Source organism: Colletotrichum aenigma (genome assembly GCF_013390185.1).
Source record: "Colletotrichum aenigma strain Cg56 chromosome Unknown KSG_Cg56_contig07, whole genome shotgun sequence".
NCBI lineage: Eukaryota > Fungi > Ascomycota > Sordariomycetes > Glomerellales > Glomerellaceae > Colletotrichum > Colletotrichum aenigma.
Window position 1 is genome coordinate 1,962,068 of NW_023500913.1, and position 19,495 is coordinate 1,981,562.

The 19,495-nt window shown below is 54.9% G+C and overlaps 6 protein-coding genes across 6 annotated transcripts; all 6 read right to left on the reverse strand.

Moving 5' to 3' along the window:
• Positions 1-184: 184 nt before the first annotated feature.
• On the reverse strand, positions 185-1,415 carry CGCA056_v010780 (Protein PER1-like protein; the record flags this gene model as incomplete). Its single annotated transcript, XM_037326027.1, has 4 exons — positions 185-242; positions 296-1,055; positions 1,136-1,184; positions 1,281-1,415. The coding sequence occupies 4 exons, from the start codon at positions 1,413-1,415 to the stop codon at positions 185-187; spliced, it is 1,002 nt and encodes a 333-aa protein (XP_037174969.1).
• Positions 1,416-2,574: 1,159 nt separating this feature from the next.
• CGCA056_v010781 (uncharacterized protein) lies at positions 2,575-3,372 on the reverse strand (the record flags this gene model as incomplete). Its single annotated transcript, XM_037326028.1, has 2 exons — positions 2,575-3,208; positions 3,260-3,372. 2 exons carry the CDS (start codon positions 3,370-3,372, stop codon positions 2,575-2,577), a joined length of 747 nt encoding a protein of 248 aa, XP_037174862.1.
• Positions 3,373-4,874: 1,502 nt separating this feature from the next.
• CGCA056_v010782 (uncharacterized protein) lies at positions 4,875-5,613 on the reverse strand (the record flags this gene model as incomplete). Its single annotated transcript, XM_037326029.1, has 3 exons — positions 4,875-5,136; positions 5,246-5,499; positions 5,569-5,613. The coding sequence occupies 3 exons, from the start codon at positions 5,611-5,613 to the stop codon at positions 4,875-4,877; spliced, it is 561 nt and encodes a 186-aa protein (XP_037175067.1).
• Positions 5,614-6,970: 1,357 nt separating this feature from the next.
• On the reverse strand, positions 6,971-8,217 carry TRY6 (Transcriptional regulator of form adherence 6; the record flags this gene model as incomplete). The annotated part of the gene is made up of 2 exons (XM_037326030.1): positions 6,971-7,561; positions 7,624-8,217. 2 exons carry the CDS (start codon positions 8,215-8,217, stop codon positions 6,971-6,973), a joined length of 1,185 nt encoding a protein of 394 aa, XP_037175066.1.
• A 2,334-nt stretch (positions 8,218-10,551) lies between these two features.
• CGCA056_v010784 (Delta-1-pyrroline-5-carboxylate dehydrogenase) lies at positions 10,552-12,484 on the reverse strand (the record flags this gene model as incomplete). Its single annotated transcript, XM_037326031.1, has 3 exons — positions 10,552-12,048; positions 12,105-12,212; positions 12,287-12,484. 3 exons carry the CDS (start codon positions 12,482-12,484, stop codon positions 10,552-10,554), a joined length of 1,803 nt encoding a protein of 600 aa, XP_037174859.1.
• A 928-nt stretch (positions 12,485-13,412) lies between these two features.
• On the reverse strand, positions 13,413-16,245 carry CGCA056_v010785 (Uncharacterized protein; the record flags this gene model as incomplete). Its single annotated transcript, XM_037326032.1, has 9 exons — positions 13,413-14,182; positions 14,232-14,310; positions 14,367-14,507; positions 14,562-14,645; positions 14,696-14,805; positions 14,859-14,994; positions 15,043-15,112; positions 15,163-15,324; positions 15,377-16,245. 9 exons carry the CDS (start codon positions 16,243-16,245, stop codon positions 13,413-13,415), a joined length of 2,421 nt encoding a protein of 806 aa, XP_037174858.1.
• Between the last annotated feature and the right edge of the window lie 3,250 nt (positions 16,246-19,495).

Consider the following 19,495-nt stretch of genomic DNA (forward strand, 5'->3'; position numbering starts at 1 on the left):
TCACCTAGGTCACATGACAAGTCGATGTCGATGCTGATGCACGGCATGATTGATTCATTCATTACGCTGTATTGGGATAAGTAAACCGTGGCTAGGCATGTGATACTAATCCTACTACGCTAGGCCAGAGTTTGCGATGCATTCACTGTCCAAAGGTGTCGAGACTTTCAAGCCTGATGACTTCCTAAGACTTGAGTCTCTCGCTTCCGGCCATGTCATCCTGCGCATCCTTAATCAAGAACCTGCAAGGTCGTTAACACAGTGCCCTGGATCAGGTCGATGAGGCCAAACTTACCTATACATCAGTATCGTTGGCGGGATGGTGCCCAGATGCCAAAGACTATGCGCGTCAAGAGCGCCAAGTAAAGGCGGAAAGTCGAACAACTCGAGACTCATGACAGTGACGATAATGGCGACGACGATACTCGGCCAGATAGCCCACACCCTGCGCGTTTGCCTGTACTTGTTGTAACTGAACCACAGCCACATCAGGTTCTGGATCACTCCGACGACAACGTTTGCCGCCATGTTGTAGGTATAATCCCAGCGCACACCCTTCAGGTACGCAACGTGCCCCGCATACAGCAAGACGCACAGCAGAGTCCACGCCCTCAGAACGGACCGTCTCCGCGGCGTCGGCCGGTCTAGACGCATGACGCGCACCACGGTGTAGTACAACCCATAGAGCACGTTGGCGCCCGCGGCAAAATAGTCAAGCTGCTCCGTCGCGGCAAAGTCGCGCGTGTGGAAAATGGCGCTGAAGGTCCACGAAGCCACTCCGACGGCCGCGAGCCAGGTGTACCAGGGCATCAGCGGGTACGAGGCCGGGACGGCAGCGCGGAACTTGCGCAGGCCGTCATAGTGAGCCCAGAGGTTTCCCAAGCTAAATATCGTGCTGAAAGGCTCCTGGCATCCGAGGAAGCGGTGGAAGGGCCACTTTCCGTGGAACTGGACGACGCGCTCGCCGGCGGCAGCGCGCTTCTTGGTTATGATGTGCTGGCAGGTGTAGTCGCATTCGGAGGAGCATGTCCAGAGGAGGAGACGACGGTGGAGGGCTGCAAGACGGGAAAGGTTGGTTAGCTTCATGCGTTTGGTGTTCCAAGGGGGTCAGCAAAGGGGGACGTAGGCGACGTACGGATCGGGGTAGCATCTTTGCCTGGAGCGCAGTTCTCATCGTGGCAGACCTGGATCGCGGGGAAACGAGGAAGAGAGTGTCAGCCTATGGAAGTCGTAGACCATGCTTTGGGGGTCATCTCGCGCGCGGGTGTGGTGGCACCAACTTGGACGCATTCGCGGAACTCTGGCATGCGGTCGCCGTATGAGGCCTCGACGGTTGTCGCGAAGACCAGGAGGGCGGCGAAGACGGCTATGAACAGAGGAGACCGTGATCGTCTCCCCGCTCGTGGGAACTTCATGGCGCGGGCATTTATCGATTCGTCGTCTCGTTGCTGGTGTTGTTGTCGTCCCTCGCAGTCAGTGTCGCGTGAGGCGGGTGCGGGAGGGTTAAAGTCAGAGACTGCTGAGGTGGTACGGGTTTCTTGGATTGCTACGGGACACAAGGGTTCGGAGGTCTCGGGCGCTTGCTGCCTTGCTTGTCACTGCTCGTATGGAGGACCGGTCATTTGCTGGCGGGGAATTTGCATGTGTGATTGGCTTGGTTTTCTGGGGCATTCCAAGACGTGGGGTTCAGCTTAATTATCCGATCTCTTTTCCGGGGGCTCCCAGACGTACCTTTTCATCATTTGTTTTTTTTTTTTTTTTACGTCTGGCGATGCATCGGGGATTGGGTGACTGCAGCTGATAGATCGCACCGCTTTTTGATTCCTGAATAGGTCCTTTTTCTGCGGATGGATGTAGAGGTCAACCCATCTGCCACTTCACCGTCCCAGCTGGGCTTGGGCCAGAAAGCTCTGGTCGTTGTGAAGTCCCTGCCATGATGCTTGGAATGCAGTCTAATATCGTCGAACCCCCCCACCGCCTTTGGGCCCAACTAATGTCGATGAGGGCGAGCAACAACTCGATAATCCAAGCAGAAGCGTGCTTCATGAGGGAGACACAGTTGGACTGCACAAACCGCAGAATGTCAAGGTTCGCAGACGGGCTGGTTCGACATGCTCAGATCTGTGTACCCAAGATTTAGACGAGGAGTGTCGTCTTAGTCAAAAAATCCGCAAATCTTCTCTTTTGAATCTCCTGTCTGAGACATTCTGAGAGAGATCTTTTCCCAACGTCATGCCCCTTGTAATAATCCCGTGAAGCTGTACAATAGAACGTCATGGCTTGCGGGTGGGACAGGAAGGGCAGTGGGCCGAAAAGAAAAACACACGATGGCAAATTTGTCTTCACAATGGCAAAGCGAAACTAGTATATCGTCGGTATGGAGAGGTTGAAAAGTCCTCTCGGGTATCATAACTATTAATTCCTATGGACAGCTCTAATGCGTTGGCTCATTCATGGCCGTCGCCGAGGCAAGCGCAGCATCAAGCAAACAATAATGACCGGAGCACTGCTTGCAGTCAACGAAGATTTTCTTTCCGTTATGTCCCAAACAACTGTTCGTCTATGCCCCCGTCTCTATTCCACTTCGGATTCTAACAGGGACTTGACTGTTGCCATTTGTTCATAATACTCTCGATCCAGGGGGCTGGTGGTTTGGGCGCTGAAATCCTCTTGGTAGCGCATTAGAACACCGTAAGCTCGGCGAAATGGATGCTTGTAAGCATCAAAATTGATGATCACCGGCGCGAAGAGCTCAGGAAAAGTAGCGTAGTCCAGGAATGGCGGGTTGCGGTGGCACATCTCCTGGATTTGGAAAGCCCTCACATGCTCCAGGTGGCGTATAACTTCCAGTTCAAGTTTGTTCGGTTTCGTGTCCATGTAGGAATCTCCCGAAACCCATTCTTTAGCGAATTCATCAGCCTTACGCCTTCGGATATAGCTGATGAACTCCTGTTCGAACTCAGGCGACCATTTGCCCTCGCCTATGAATGCATGGCGGCCATCCCTCGTGGAGAAACGTCGATCAAACATCTTCAGAACAGCCCTTTTGGGGATGTCCGGGGGTCCATTGGAAATGTAGACTTCCATGACGTTCCAAGTGTGCGATTGGAAGACTCGCTGGACGATCAACGTCATTGCCCGTGGGACTTGACGGCCGTCTTTCTCGAGCCTGTGGACATAGATGATGTTGCCGCGATAGTAAGGAGAACTCTGAATGTCAGCCGGGTGCGGTTGGTTGTAGATTTTTCTTGTTGCTTACTGGGAGTATGCTATCCGGATCCAGTCCACGACACTGTCGAAGGCACATCTAAGTCTATGAAGTATGCGCTGAATGGCTCCTAGGACGTGTTCGATTCCAGAGCGAAGAGACATGGCGATCTTGGGCCCGAAATAAGAACTCCAATTGTAATTTGTTGATGTTTATACGAAAGTTTATGTTCTGGGGTTTGAAGCACTGCTGATGGCGAATCGATGCACAAGAAGGTAGCGTAGTTGATGAAGTGGGATGGAAAAAAGATCGTTGCCCGGAAGCGTGGATGTACCTTCAAAGTGGGCCCCGCATGTTGAGCCTACCCGATTTGGCAATCAGCTAAAGCTCCAGTGGATACCTGCCTACAAGAACCTGTGGCGCTAGCAACAACCATGTACTGACTCCTTCCAACTGGTCGTCTCGGCGAGTACTGCTGTGAGTGGCTTCGGTGAATGCAAGGCTGCTACATTCGAGGAAACGAGTTGAAAGATGGCAGGAATGAGGGGGCGTTCTAGTAATGGTCGACCTTTCTTGTCACTTTCACTTACACAACCCTTGAAGGTAGCGAGAGTGCGTCTCAGTTGCACAGCTGTGGGAAGCATTCACACCCTCGATAAAGGTTGATATGCTTCCAATAAACCAAATTTCTGGCTAGATAAACGGATGGAAATAAGTTTCGATTTCGATTCTAGGTACTGATTCAGTGTTTTTTCAATCTCTAGCCCGACTCAACCCAGCCGCACAGATACCCGGCAAAGCACGCCATCCCTTCCGCTTAAGGTTTCATCACGCGAGACGGAAATTCTTCCGAGGGGTGCGAATTCGCAACTTCTGCTAGACGGATGTTCAACTCTGCTACAAAAAGAAGAAGCTCACAGACTCGGAGAGCTTCCAGATGAGACCCGTCCCAACTATCCCGCTCGTCGGAGGCTGGCACGAGGTCCAAGTAGGAGATATCAGATCGGTGGTTTGCCACGGACCGACCAAAAGTGTTTTTGGTCATGCATGTAGGGTCCTGCTAACTCGGTAGAGAAGAAACTCTCTCTCTGGTCAGTTCACTCCGGCACCTGAGGCAAGACGTCTGGGCGCCAGCTATTGAGTACATAGCAAATACAGCCACCTCTGATACGACGTAGATGTAAATTCAAGTATATTCATCCAGTAAATGTATCATGATAGCATTCTGGAGGGTTTCTAGAACAAAAACGACTACAAGGTTGCTATCGACATCTACCCAAGAAGAAACGTAAGAAACATAGCTTGCTCATGCATCCATCAAGTCTCCAGGACCCACTCATCCTTGGAGGCCCTGGAAAATTCTCTCCGGCATCGAGTCTTCTTCTGCAGCGGCTGAGTCGAAAGGCAGACTGGCATCGAGAACGGCCTACAGATCTCCACTGCTCTCAAGGACTTCAGCCATCAGCATCGCCAACGCAGCGCATTAAAGCAACCGTAATGTTAATTTCTCAGTCAACTTGAAAGCTGAAAAGTCGGGTTTGTTACTAGGCTAAGAAAACCCCAATTCCTCCCAACGCCATGCCCTCAGTCACATCATATATGCCCCAAATGTACCCCAAAAACCCGTAGTATACACAAAGAACCTTTTTCGTCATCACCCCAAGCCTTACCAGAAATACGGCGGCGGTATCGCCAGCATCCAAGTGTCAAGCCACCTCGACGCCGCGAATCCCGCAATGAACCCTCCCATCGCAATCGAAAACATGACGGCAGCCGTCAAGCTCGGGCTGACGTCGTGATCCAACCACGTCTTCCTGAACCTCAGCTTGCCCACCCTTATGTGGAACATCTCCTCCACGTCGACGATCCCGCGGTAGTTCGGCTTCAGCTCGGTCGAGTCGCGCTCCGTAAAGTGTTTTCTCTGCACCCTTCATCGTCGTGTCAAAGGATCAGCCCTCGCTTTTAGCCCCGTCTGGTCAGTTTCTTCAGCACTGGGGGTTTTGGAGAAACAGGGGAAAGGCAAAAAAGAAAACTTACAGCAACGTGAGGCAAATGTCACCTTGCAACCTCGCCTTCAGCTCGAGCTCGGCGTCGAGGTTTAGGCCGATTTGTAGCCGTGCGGGCTTGGACTCGGAGAGGCGCGGAATTACGGTGGGAGCAGGGAGGGTTCCCTTTGGCTGGGCAACTTGCTTGTTGCGGTTGCGGCGGCGGCGACGGCGCGTGCTGCCATCCGAGGAGACGCTTGAAGCGCCGCCGATGCTGGACGCAGAGTCGTCTACTACATTATGGGCCTGAGGAAAGTTTAGTTGGAAGGTTTTCTCTTGAGTTGATGGGTTCTACCCTCTCGGTGACGTTGCTACCTTTGTGCTCGTCTTTGTGTCTATTGAGATGTTGCAGGGAGCCATTTCTTCTTCTTCGGAGTCCTTCTTCTGGGCGTGGGAGGGGATATAGTATGGAATCATCGATCGTCTGAAGACAGAATTGGGTTGCAAGACTTGTTGGCGGTCTTGCCTTTGGTTTCGATTATATGTCTAGAGGGACTCTGATGCTGCAAGTCTTTTTCGGATATAATTTCAGGACAGAGTTGAAGAGCAAGCAATTTTCGAACAACAAGGGCATCTTCCCAGGGGTTGGGATGACAACTCTCCTATATACCCTCCCCAGATCCCCCGACTCGCCGCACCCGCAAAAACCGCCAACCACCACCACCCTGGCAACTTCTGAAATCTGTTTCCGAATTCCAGCACTCCGTGAAATGCGCACCTATCCAAATCATCCCAAAAAGTTTCCCAGACTCATCCCACTTACACGGACCCCTTGGAAGCCCCTTCGTTGCAGCGTCACGTGATGGGTCGATGGTGGAGTAAAACGGATGGAAACCTCGTACGATGCCGTTCAACGCTGAAACGGTAATGCAACCTCGACGTCGCTCGTCACCCAGCGTGTCAAACAAGGGTGGGCCAGACTACAATGTTCTGGCCTCCCACGGCCCGTCTTTGCCAATGCAGGTTCCTGCCGCCGGGTGCAAGGCTTTTGACCGGGGATTTCGCCATCCTTCAAAAGAGCCTCTCAGAACACCCCGGCAGTGGAAGATCAGGGTCCTCGTTACCGAACGTCGTCGTCGTCCAAGTAAAGAGGGTCAAACAATCGTCGACGGCCCCTCGTATGTTTAACTTGTCGAGCACGCGTCTAGCGGGAAGATCCCGCTGGGCTCACAAGAGACAGGCATATCTGGACACGGGTTATCGATTGACCATTCATATTATCGAATTCTCTTGATTTTCGCCTCGAGCTTTTCCACGCGACGATGAAAAACACACCAAAACTCCACATGTATGCGCCTCGCATGCTGAACCGCCACCTTTCGTCCCATCCCAACCCAACCCAAACGAACACCCCTGCCGCCAAGGTATCTTATTGGGAAATTTAATCATGTAGTACGAGAACCCACGAGGTGTGTGTCTCGATGGAGGCAGCCATATCGTAACCCACTGAGAGCCTTGCCGCCGTGCTTTGACGAGCAGGGTGAACCTTTCCGTCCTTCCGAAAGGCCTAGACTTGCCCCGGCTTTTCTACCGATGCCAAACCCGGCACCATCCAAACCTCCACCAGCTCATGCAACGCTTCAGATTCAGTCCTAAGGCCTGGGGAAATGGGGCGACGGATGTCCTAGTCCGCAGACTCGGAGACACCCACAATGACCCAAAACGTAAAGACTTTTGTGTCGATGATTGTTTTATTCCTCTTGACCCGTTTACTCTCTCAAGTGCTCAACAGGTCCCTCACTGACATGCCACGCCCAGCGCCGCGTGAATTATTGGTGCCGTCACCGCTCACGGTACCTCTCCTGTCGTTGTTCAGCATCAACAGGGCGGCCGTCGCCTCCTGGTCGAGATCCCGCTGCGGCGCGAGCGCAGGGCTGGTAAGCGTCGAGAGCGAGCCCGAGGCGATGCCGTGGGGGTAGGGATACTGCTGTGGACCAAAGGCCGGTGACGTCGTCGCCGACGATGCGCTGTAGCTGTAGTGGCGTTGGTCCGTCGACGCAGACGAGTACGAATCGTGACGGTGCCTCGGGTCCTGTGCGAGCAGCGCGGGGGACGGCGATACCGACGGCTGCTGGGACCGGGAGTGCTGGGCGGGGAAGGTGGGTGACGGGGCCTCGGAACCGGTCATTTCGACGTCGTCGGGTTCCTGTTGGTACTTCGGGACGAACTGCGGTAGGGAGCCCCACGGATCGCGGCCCGACGGGGTCTGCAGGCCGGACTCGGTGGGGGAGACCCCCTCGGACACGTCCCGCTGGGCCTTTAGCTTGGCGACGCAGTCTTCGAGGTATCTGACGTATTCGATAGAGGCCTGTGTTAAGCCTGGGTCAGCATCATGTTGTTGCCATGTTATGTCGAGTTGACTGCACTCACTTGCAGAATAGCCAGCTTGTGCATCTCTCCGGTGCATGCCGGGATCATACCCTTCAGCACAGCAAACTCCTCGTTCATTTTAGACCGGCGGCGACGTTCAATCAAGCTGTGCGCCGTCTTCCTCGCAATCTTCCGCCCTGCCGCGCTCGTCGCCGACGGCTGCTTCTTCTTAGACTGCTCCTTCGTGGACGCAGCGGCTTTCGCCGGGCCTGATGACTTGGTGCTGGCGGGAGCCTCCTCCGGCTCCTCCTGCGGCCGGGGCTTCATCTGAATAATCTTGCGGGACCTCGTGGGCGGAGGGGGAAGGGCAAAGTTCTCGTTCGCAACCTTCTGGGCGGCCGAAGACCTCCGCCGGGACTTGACTGCTTCAGCGGGCTGTACGGGGTACGGAGTGACCTTGGAGGGAGAGATGGGTTGGAAGCCGGAGTGGGGGGATGTCCTCGTGTCGGTAGGCGAGACTCTCGAGGCGTCTTGCGTCAAGGCTGCCGGGGGCAATTCGAAAGCCAGCTGTAGCGAGGCCAGGTCCTTGGAGCCATCTTGGCCCTTTATGTCTGTTGAGGATGCCGGCGTGGGCGGCAGCGTGGGACGTGGCATTGTGAGATGGTGGAATGTGACGACGGGGGAACGGGGCGCGAGCGGCCTTGAGAGATAGACCAGACTCCCCGAAAGGTATTAGTAGAGTACGGCGAGCCGAGTGAGGAAACTTGATGCCCAGGCTGGACGACAAATCGGTTGACGTCGGTTGTGAGGCTGTGCCCGCGGAAATCGATGCCGGATGGTGAGGGACTCAGGTCGCTGTCGGCTGGCGAGGCTTGGCGTTGATGAGAAGCGCCCGTCGGGGTTTCTGGCCAAGCAAGAGTCAAAGTCCGATTCGTTGTGTACGGTCACAGTACGGGGCCGTGATTGTAAAGGGGAAAGAGAGGCACGCGACGATGAGGAGTTGAGGGCATAGTTGAAGGGTTTGTGGAAGGAAAGTAGCAGAGGCGGGGGGGAGGATGGTTAAAGATACGGCACGGGAGATGGGATTGAGCACGAGTTGCGCACACACGCACATTAGCAAGTAACTGACTCTCATTCTCACTATCCTTGGCACGTCGTTCCTCACCTCTTTCTGCTCTATCTACAACCCCGGACTGTGGCTAAATCTGTTAAGACGCTTGCCTCAGATAGCGGCCAACCTCTTAGCAGGCGCGTAGCAGGCCACGCCCCCCATCTCTTACATGGGGAGGGGGGTGGTCCATGTTTCTGGACGATACCCTGATGAAGGTCCATGGGGATGGGGATAGGGATAGGACGGCAGTGGTTGGTGGTTTTGGGGGCAACGAACTAGGAAGAAGGAGAGAGGGCACGCGACTCCGAGCCAGAAGTGCAGAGAAAGGAACCCATAAACAATGGACGAAAAGAAAGTGAGGAACACAAGCACAGCCTGGCTGGTAGCAGCCCTGGAGAACCGCAAAGATGACGGGCAACATAAAACAGTCCAATCAGAGGTTCGGACGCAGGCTCCTGGGCGAAGAAAAGGGCAGGAGAGGCATCTTCGAGAGTCGAGGAGATTGACCAATCAGAGCGTCGGAATCGAGCACATGGGGTTCCTGAATGGTATCTGGGCGCCCGCAGACGGTTTGCTTCCTACTCAAGAGAAACGTCAATCAACACGGCCACACAGGCCACATGGATCATTGGCAGACCCCTTGCCCGCGCGCACGCCTTCGTTGGGTGGGCTTTTCAAGGTCCCAGTCCGGGGCTGGCCTCTCTAGTCTGATGCAGCGACCTGGGGTCCAGAGCCAAAGGCACGAGACATGTGCTCGAGATGCGGTTGGACGACGGCTTCGATCGTCGACGACCGTTGCTTGCTGAACCGTGTTCCATCTGTGGCTGGTAACAGTCGTGTGCGCATCTGCGTGCCTTCTTTTCCGGTCGTGTGTGGTGACAGAGCGACAGGACACGAGTGGTTTCTAACCCTTGATGGCGATTGAGCTGAATCGCATGCAGATGGCCATGGATGACGAACCCCCTCCCTTTGCGAGCTCAGGGCCCGCTTGCAAAGTGAGCACGTGGGCGGTTTGCTGCTGTAAATCTCCCCAACGTATCGTTATCTCGTGCGTGCGACGCATTTCTTTTCTGGCCCAGCTGGATCTGTGGACTCGAGGAGGCTGTTGATGTTGTTCGTCTCAGATGCTTGGACTTGAGGTCGGTTGAGCTTGTACTCAAGAGGCCGCCTGGCAAGCATCGATTATGAGCGAATTGATCGCGGTGACTTCGCAGAGGCATATGGAAACGGGCTAGCTGAGCTGTCATGATCGGATTTCCTCTTTCTGAGTTCCCGTGCAGCAGCAGCGCGCGTCTCCTCTCTCTGTCTCCTCAAAAATAGAGTTTAGTCCCGATTTTCTCTCCCAAGTCGAAGCTCTGTTGCGGCGTGCCTCCCCGTGCCTCCTCCCAAGCCAGAACGTGGGCAACCTGTCTGTTCCCGATTTAGCCTAGCGCCCGAACCCTGGAAATGGGGGCAGCCATGGGCGGGGCCTTTGCAGGGGGCCGGTTCGCGGGTGCCGTGGTGGCTCACGCACGGCACGAAGCTTGTCGATGCCGATTCTCCTCCACTCACTCGGCCGCCACCTCCAACAGGCGCACGTGACGTTTCGCTGTTCACTGTTACCGACTTGGTTATGAGAATCGCCAAGTCTTGGCAGAAAATCACTCAGGTATGGCCGCTTCGCGAGTTGTCTCAACGGCCCGGACACCAAACTCGTCCATGCATCCAAAGAGATCCATATTCCTAACTAGACCCAAACAAAAATGTGTCTCATTAACATCGTAGCAATGTCCCTCAGTCCCTCACACCTTGGTGATGAGGGTTTTCCAAAAAATCCCATGTCGCCAAACAAAACCGATACAAGTTACAGCATTCCACAGCGTCGTCGTCCAGCCCCCTTACACCTCGTTGCTGGGGTAAGTGACCTTCGTCGTCGCCGCAAACTCCTCCTTAATACTCCTCAAGCTGACGAAACGGCTGAGCAGGTTCGAGCTGCCCGCCTTGTCGTTGGTGCCACTGGCTCTGCCACCGCCGAACGGCTGCTGACCAACGACCGCGCCGGTGCTCTTGCAGTTGATGTAGAAGTTACCCGCAGAGTTGCGCAACTTGTCCTCGGCAAACCTGATGACCGATCGGTCCGAGGCAAAGATGGATCCTGTCAAGCCGTACTCCCCAGTTGAGTCAACGAGATCGCAGGCCTCCGAAAAGGCATTCTTGTTTGTGACGTCGTCATACACGTGCACTGTGAGTACAGGGCCGAAGAGCTCCGTGCTCAAAAGCTTGTGGTTCTTGTTGGTTGTCTCGTAAATGGTGGGATGGATGAAGAAGCCCTTCGACTTATCATACTTGCCTCCCGCTACAAGGGTTAGCTCCTTGTCGTTCTTGGCTTCGTCAATCACGCCAGACAGCTTGTTGAACGACGCCTCGTGGATGACAGGTCCCATGAAGTTTCCGTGTTCAGCGGGGTTGCCAATGGTAATTTTGTTGACCTCGTTCACGAGACCCTCCTTGAACTTGGGCCAAGCCGACTCGGGTACGTAAGCCCGCGACGTCGCACTGCACTTCTGACCCTGGAACTCGAAAGCACCACGGACCGTCTGCTTAACAGCGTTGTCGATATCGGCGGATGCGTGGATAAGGTGGAAGTTTTTGCCGCCCGTCTCGCCGACGATTCTTGGGTAAGATTGGTAGCGGCCTTCAGCCACACCAGACCCGATTTCACCGTACAGCTTGCGGAAGACGGCAGTGCTACCAGTGTAGTGAAGAGCAGCGAACTTCTTGTGCTTCAGCGCGACCTTAGTGACCTCCTCAGGATTACCAGGCACGAATTGAATGACGTCGCGCGGCAAGCCAGCCTCCAACAAGATGTTATAGACCAGCCAATTTGAGAGAATAGCCGAGTCGCTGGGCTTCCAGACAACGACGTTGCCGAGCAGAGCTGGGGCTCCAGGCAGGTTACCAGCAATTGCAGTGAAGTTGAATGGGCTCACAGCGTACACGAAGCCCTCAAGAGCCCTGTACTCAACCCTGTTCCAAACACCAGGAGAGTTGTGTGAGGGCTGCTGAGCGTACAGCTCCTCGGCATACTGGACGTTGAAGCGCAAGAAGTCTGCCAGCTCTGCAGCAGCGTCAATCTCGGCCTGCCACGCGTTCTTGCCTTGGCCCACCATTGTTGTAGCCATGATATCGTAGCGGTATTTGCCCGAGATCAGGTCGGCGGCCTTGAGAAAGATGGCAGCTCGGTCGGCGAACGGCAGGGATTCCCACGCCGGCTTGGCGTTGAGGGCAGACGCGATGGCTTGGGAAACATGTTCCGGTGTTGCCTGATGATACTTTGCGACGGTAGTAGCGTGGTCGGCGGGGTTGAACTGTTCTCCGACAATGCCTGTCTTGATCTTGGGGGCTAGTCAGCACATCGTCACTCATTCGTAAACGGGCAATCAAGACCGACCTCTTTTCCTGCGACGACAACGGGAACCTCCAACGGCAATTTTGTGTTCAGTTGATCAATGGCAGCAGTCAAGCCTGCGCGTTCAGCTGAGCCCTTGGCATAGTGGTGCTGTGTGATTGTCAGTCAACTACCCCTCACTACCCAGCTTCTTCTAAGCTTCTTTATTGGGAGCTGCAACCCACGTTTGGCTCGTTGTTCACTTTGGGAACTTTGAAGGCAGCGAACGTCGCCGCTCTAGTGGTCGTTCTCGTCGCAGAGATGGCCAGGCGCGTTGACTGTCCAATAAGGGATGCAGCGGAAGCTCTCCGTCCAATAGATGCAATGCGTGAAGCACTCCGCAGCTGGGAGTTCAACAGCCCAGAAGCTCGGGTGGAAGACATGGTGGACAGCTATGCAAAATAACGCCGTCTAAAAAGATCAAGTGGCCAAGAGCTGGGCCTCTTCGGACGCGCACAAATCAATTGATAAGTCTGGCAAAGACCGTCTGTCGGCGATTTGGAGAGAGCAGGAAGGAGGAGGGGGAGGTAGCTTGGAGGTGAGGGAAAGCGGAAACCAGTTGGTTATTAAGCTTCGGCACGTCGGAGGCGCAACGTAATGAAAAGTCGTGAGTCGTGAGACATGCACCGTCGTTCCTAGATGCCGGCAACCATCAGGGCGCAACACACGGGTTGATGCGGGTTAAGAATGCGCGGGCAACGAGAAAGCTCATGAGGGGCTGCGGGGCTTGGCTCAGTTCAGAGGGACCTGGAATGTCATCCCGAATGCAATGACGTGGGGTCTTGCTGCGATCCCCTGCCGATGACAGTGGGTTTAGATGCTTATCACGGTTTGCGGGGTAGTTGCCCGCCAATCAGATACTCCAATTGTGCTGCAATCTGAAGCTCCGGCCAAGATAAGAGGTTGACTAGGCGATAAGGGAAGGTCTTTTGGGGAGCTTCCGATCCCGACACTGTAAAAGTCGGAACAACCCTCCGACCCGACGTCGGGACAGGCCTGGGTTTTCGAGAAATTAGGTTCAAGGGATGATATGATTGTTAGAAAAAAAAAAAAAAACCTCAGTAGGTATCTTATTTTCAGTCCTTACATTATATTAATTTTTGGCGCAACAGAAAAATCCAAACAAGAAAATGCACAAATGAAGCGAAGCCCGACCAAGTCTGGGCTGTGAAGATGCACCCGCATCTCTTATCTTTCGGCCGTCTGCCGCCGTTGCGAGCTTGGCCTGCTCCTCTTCAAGGGTATATCATTATGTGACCATCCATCTTCGGATAGAGCGTCCGATCATGCTAGCGACCACGCCCAGCGTGCTTATTCCCCGTCACCGTTTGGTCGCTCTTGTTCAGGGAATGGCATCACAGGCTCCGGCTTGGAGTTGTACTTGAGCAAGGGCACAGTCAGGCCGTAGCCTTCCGTAATGCCTTCGGGATCGTGCTGGTTGACCTCGACCCGGATGCAGATATCCAGACTACCGTCGTTGCCAGTACCATGTTGCGCCGTAGCCGCCTTGTGCTTGGAGCCAGACTCGATCTCACCGAGATGCAGGTAATCGTGCCCGCCCTTGCCCGAGATCGTCGACCTTGCATCTCCATTGATCGACGGTGCTGCGAGCCCGCGGTTGGGCGAGTTCTCCGTCAAAATGGCAAAGTTACGGCTGGGCATGGTCACATGGTTGGAGCTTGACGTCTTGCTCGAGTCGCCCGGGTCCTTATCGAAGAACTTGAGAAGCGTCTCGTCTGTGTCGTGGTTCAAGTGGTGAATCTTGTTTCGTCTGGCCAGCAGATTGGCGATCGCAGCTGGCGGTGGCTTGTTGGTGATGGCAGATGATACCACGTTGGCCATGTATCGGTGGTCATTCTCGGTGGCAATGTTCAGACGGGGGTGGGAGTAGAAGCGGCCAAGTGCAGCGAGATGCACGTCGCCGCCGAGAATGGTGATGCGAACCGAGAATTCCGATGCAATAGCCTGCAGTCTTTCGACCAAAGCTCCACGCTCCTTCTTGTGCGTTCTGGCCGTGTAGTGGTCATCGAGATCATCAAGCAAGTCGACGCTGCCATCGAAATGGTTGAAAACACCGCCAGCTATCTTGGTTAGCAAAGAAAAGCGGCCAGAAGTTCTGATTGCACATACCCAAACCGAATCTTCGGTTCAAGAACTTGACTGGGCCCATGATAGGGCTTCTGAAGACGTTCTCCAGCCACGTGAGGCGCTAGCACCGGTCAGCTCGTTCACCTACACGCTAAAGAAGTCAAGCCAGTTTCCTACCGGGTACGCAATCGGGATTCCCAACAACAATATCAAATGCTTCAAAGGGCGTCCTGATTCAGCCGCAGTCCTCAACTCATGTCTGAGGCGGCTGAAGATCAAGTCATATGTCTCGGGGTAGTTGATTTGATGTCTCGTACGCTACAATCGGTCAGCCAAAACAACCTCCTTGTCGGTGTCTTAGACAGCCCTTACCTCAGTTCGAGCGTCAATGCCCAGGAAGGCGATACGCGCTCCCAGTCGGGCAAACATGTTGTGCGAATGCTCCGCCACGTACGGCTGCAACACGTCAGTACTTGAGAGAACGACATCAACTCAAGATTGCTTACGCCAGGCTGTGTTCCAACAATGTAGCTCGGGTCAGACTTTGCGGGTGCCACATAGGTGTCCATGAGTTGGTTGGGGTCGAGTCCCTGCCCTTCGGTGGTAGTCGTGCGATCTGTGCTCCTGTAAGTCCAACGGTCACGTTTCTCTCATGCAATGGCTACTCACCTGATGTATAAGTCGATACCGGGGGAGGCAAATGGTGCTGGAATAGCATATAGTACTTGTGAGCAGTTCCGCCAATGCCCCTGAAGACGTCGCATCGCATGAAATCGTCGACATAGGAACCGAATCCGTCGATAATCTGTTGCCGATCAGCAGAGCTTCTCCTTACATGCGGATTTCAACGTACGTCGTGGTCGTCCCAGATATTGACCTGGGGAATCTGGCCGTTGGCCGTGGCGAAGGGCTCAGTAGAGTACCTGGACTCAGTTAGAACTGCACCTGCGTTCAGAAGCTGCCTCACACTCACCATCGAATGTAGTTCTTCAAGTAGTAGTCATCGCAAGCTTGGCGGAGCTTCTCCGGGAAGGGAAAATGCCTGCGCTTCTTGGGGTTCGAGATATTGGTCCACTCGTGCAAAGGACCGTCGACTCGAATTCCGTCATTGTAGATCTGATCGCCACCCCCAAGCCTAGACACAAGTCAGCAACACAGAGGGAAGTGATCCGAAACACTGGACGCACATGACATGGAACGGGCGTTCCTTGTGATGTCTGTTGACATCGTTCCACAGGGCGGGACCGCTCCAAGCATCCTCGTCGGTGCCAACACTGAAGCCGTTGCAAGAGTGGAACATGATGCGCATCGACTCGTTGACGGCGGGGACAAAGAAATGGTAGCGGTCTGGGCGGATACTGGAGAAGCGCATGTCGGGTATCAGGTACTCCCACTTGGCCTCGGCCTGGGAAAGAGGAAGCGACAAGTCAAACGCCCAGAAGGTGTTGCGCGGGTCTGAGTAGAGGCATTGGCCCTGAATTTCTGTGCTGTTCGCGCCTGCGCCGTTTGCGCCGTTGGAGCCTTCACCATTGACGGTTCCATTCGTTCCGTTAACGCCATTCGCCTCAGGAATAGCATGCTGAGTGTCGGCAGAGCCCGCGGGACGCAGAATGAGGTGCGGCGCGAAGCTCTGCGTCTTTCCTCCGCCCTTAGCGACGATCAAGACGCTTCCATACCAGCGATCCGCGTCCATCCTGCGGTAGTTGAGCAGGGGACCACAAGTGATCTCTTTGCCATCGGGAGCGTCTGGCTGCTCATAGGAGTGGGCGGTGGTCGCGCGAGGCTGCTCGTCGCCGGTGGCCTCGCCGGCAGCGATCATGATGGGCTTGAAGTTTGGTGCGGCGTTGGGGTTCTCGGGCTCGACGCGGTCGCGGTTCAGGAAGCTGGCAAGATCGTTTGTGGTTCCGCGGTCCTGAGGGTCGCGGGGCACTGCGTGGGCCTGGGCGGCATGGCGCGCAAAAGCAGAGCTCTCTTGGTGGCGCCATCTGTTGGCGGACGCGTGAGGGTTGTGGCCAACATCATCGAGGGCCTCCCCTTGGGAGTGGTGAGACGACATGATGGCGATTTGCTATTTTCAGGCCGGATTTTGTAGATTTCGGCTTCGATTCTGAGTAACCAGCTGTAAGAATATGCGAAGCCCATGAGAACAGCTCTGAGCAACTGTGGCTCCTTACAATGTCTCGGCGCAAATTAGCCTGCCAGGGTCTGTTTGCGCGCCTGTGAGCTCTCGAGAGCTGGTCAGCAGGGGTTTGTTGTTTGCGATTGCGCGGCAACGAGGATATCAACAGTCGGGTATCTGGTACTACGTGAGGGACTGAGGCAAAGCGAGGAAGGGGGAGAAAAAACGGGAACAGAGGGAAAAGAAAAACAGCTGGCGACGAGAGGGTGTTGCCAAATCCCACACCATAAATCGCACGAGAAAAGTGTGTTGTGTTGGATTGGATGCTTGTTTGGCCGGGTAGTGCAAAGTGACGCGGGCTAGGAATGAAGTGGCAGGGATTGGCGTCAGTGGGCACCTCCGCTACGCAACCACTGCGAGCAACGCCGCTAGAAGCTGCCTGTCGAGCTGCACGGTGGACCAGGGGCTTTCTAGGGAAGAACCTGGGACGGACCTGACCCGAGCGTGTCCGTGGAGTTCACGGGGGCAGAGGTGCTGCGGCGCTGACGCTGGAGATGATGGCAATCGCCGTTTGAGATGTGCAATATTCTTCTTGCTGGGGTGCTCTCTTGTCGCAAGTTTAGGCTCAGACTTACGGAGGTGGCAGCGGACCCCGATGTTGGCCCGTTTGTCGTTTGGGGGCCAAACGACGATAACAAAATGGGCAGAACAGAATCCATGATCGCCGTATCTTTCCCTCGCTCCCTTTGCCTCCCTTGCACCGGTCTACAATCTACAGTCTACACCGTCTAGCTTGGCTGGCGCTGCGAGTACTGCCAGGCGAACCGGACATTCAACCCACCTCAGTCCGGCATCCTTGTTGGGGGGCTCGCAGCAAATCCAATCCAGTCCAACGCCGTTCAGCTGACCATGCAGTTGAGCCGTGTAAGAACCGGGTCCGAGTCTCCCTCTTGCATCCCAGCGGCTCTCATTCGTGCAAGCATCCGAGTCTAATCCACGCATCCATCCGTCTCGATACGCCTTTTACGAATGCCATACTTTGGGGGGCTCAACAGTTGCTGATGCGTGGTAGGCAGCATCCTCCCGTCTGTTACATTACAATTGGCTGGTCATCGACAACGTGCTGGCGTTCCACCCATCGTCACCCGTCTCTGTGCCAAGTTTGCCGGTACTCGTCGGCGCCCTCTTTCGCCAATTTCTTTCTGGCTGGCGTCTTGGAGATGGGATGACGAGTGGCCAGAGCTCCCGCCAGCTTGCTTTTGGCAAACACACCGTTCCATGCTTGCAGGCGGTTCCCGGGCAGCGCACCACTCGGAGACCGCACAATGTAACCCTGCTACTGCGTAGTTTACGCAGTACATCGTACGAAGCCACGAAAGGCTCCTGCAAGGTAAAGCAGACAACAGAGCATTTTGTCACTCCAGAGCTGAAAAGGCGAGACTGTGGCCCTTCAACCATAGTCACGGGAGGCCTGCGGAGGTACGGGAACAACAGTTCAAATGCCTTGAAGCCCGCAGCTGCCGCGGCAAGCTGCTGATTGCTTGAATGGGCATCCGTAAATTGTCGATACGCGCTGCGAGGCCTGCCCGATGTGGCCTGGTCGGGGGTGAAATTGGTCAACTACGTCAGGACTTGTGGCTCTTGGAAATGAAACAGGAATGCCCCCACAAGGCCAAGGCTTAAGGTGCCTTAAATGACCCGCCGAGGATCCACCCTTGTTGTCCATCACCCTGGTCACCCGCTGTGACTGTTGAGCTGTCGCCCCCCGGCCCCGGCCCTGCCACATCCCGTATGTGAAATCGTATCGCGGCTGCCGGCGGGTCACTTGGCGTCCCGGTCCTCTTCTCCGGGCGCATCCACTCAGTGCCGGGTCCATCCCGCTTGCCGCCGATTTTGTCGTGTCAAGCCATTTCTTCGATTCGGAGCACCGTGCCTGAGCCGAACGGTATCCCTCGGAAAAATCGCCGGTACCTGGCAATTGCATTCGGCCGACAATCGTGGGCTTGGATTGACAGGACGGAAGATCGCCATACGGGCGTCAACGATAGCACGCGTCCTAGTTGTGTTTAAATAAGTTACCTTATCATCGAATCCTCGGAGGGAAAAGTCACCACTGGGTTCACATCAAGGGACTACAATCTCGACCCTCATTCTGCCTAAAGTAGGGCAAGAAGAGGACCGTACTTGAGTCGGGCGATCACCATAGCTCGAAACATCTACAAAGGCCTGGAGCAGGCGTGACCGCATCTGCTGCAAAGCCCGTGAATTTGCAGCATTTCCCATCAGATTCCAGGCTGCAGCGGCCTCTGGGTGCGCTTCGTGAGGCTCGAGCTGGCGAGAATTCTGGGGTTGATTCAACCAGGACCGTGCTGGGCAGGCAACAGCGGGCTTTAGCGGCTCTCGGCAGCGGCACATCAGCGGGGTCCCCTGCAGGTCACTGGACTTCGTGTCAAAAGCTCCCCGCGATCCAGGCAGCATACCCCCCTGTCTCGCGTCTTCCTTTCTCTTTTCCCTGACCGCCGCGTCTCGTGCCTGGCGTGGCAAGCATGTTGGCCAGTGTACTGGCGACAGCTTCAGGGAAAATGTGAATGCAGCCCGGCAAACAGACCTGTCACGGGCTAGCGTTGTGGCGCCAAAGCCATTGGAGGAGCTGAGGTGCTTCCTATGCTGCGGCGTTTGCAATAAGGTACCTCCGAGGAGGGCATCCGTCAGCTTATTGATGGTGTTTTACCCCAAAGAGCTGACATACCAACGAGTAGACCTCCGTTTTCCAATACGTACCTGCCCAAATCGTGTCGTTGAGCTAGACTCTGCCTAGACGATCCTTTATTCATGTCCCCTCTTTTTGACAACCAACGGTGAAGTCTCGATGTGAATAAGCGAGGTGTAAACCAGTATAAAACAACTTCATTGTTTCCTTCATCTCTGATCAAATACCTTCCCATTCACCTCAGCTGCATTCCGTCTATCCTCCAGCCCGCTTGTCAACTGTTTCAAACCATTTTGTCACTTCGAGGCTCGATTGCTCTTTCTTCTCCACCCCGTCCACTAGCAGTCAGTCACCTTCTTCTCTACACTACCTTAGTTATTTAGGTAGGCTTCTCAATTCACTTGCCAAGTTCAATCTCTGCTCGCGGGCTCCTCCGTCAAACCTACGCGGGAAGTCAAACCCATTGCCCCTGTCACC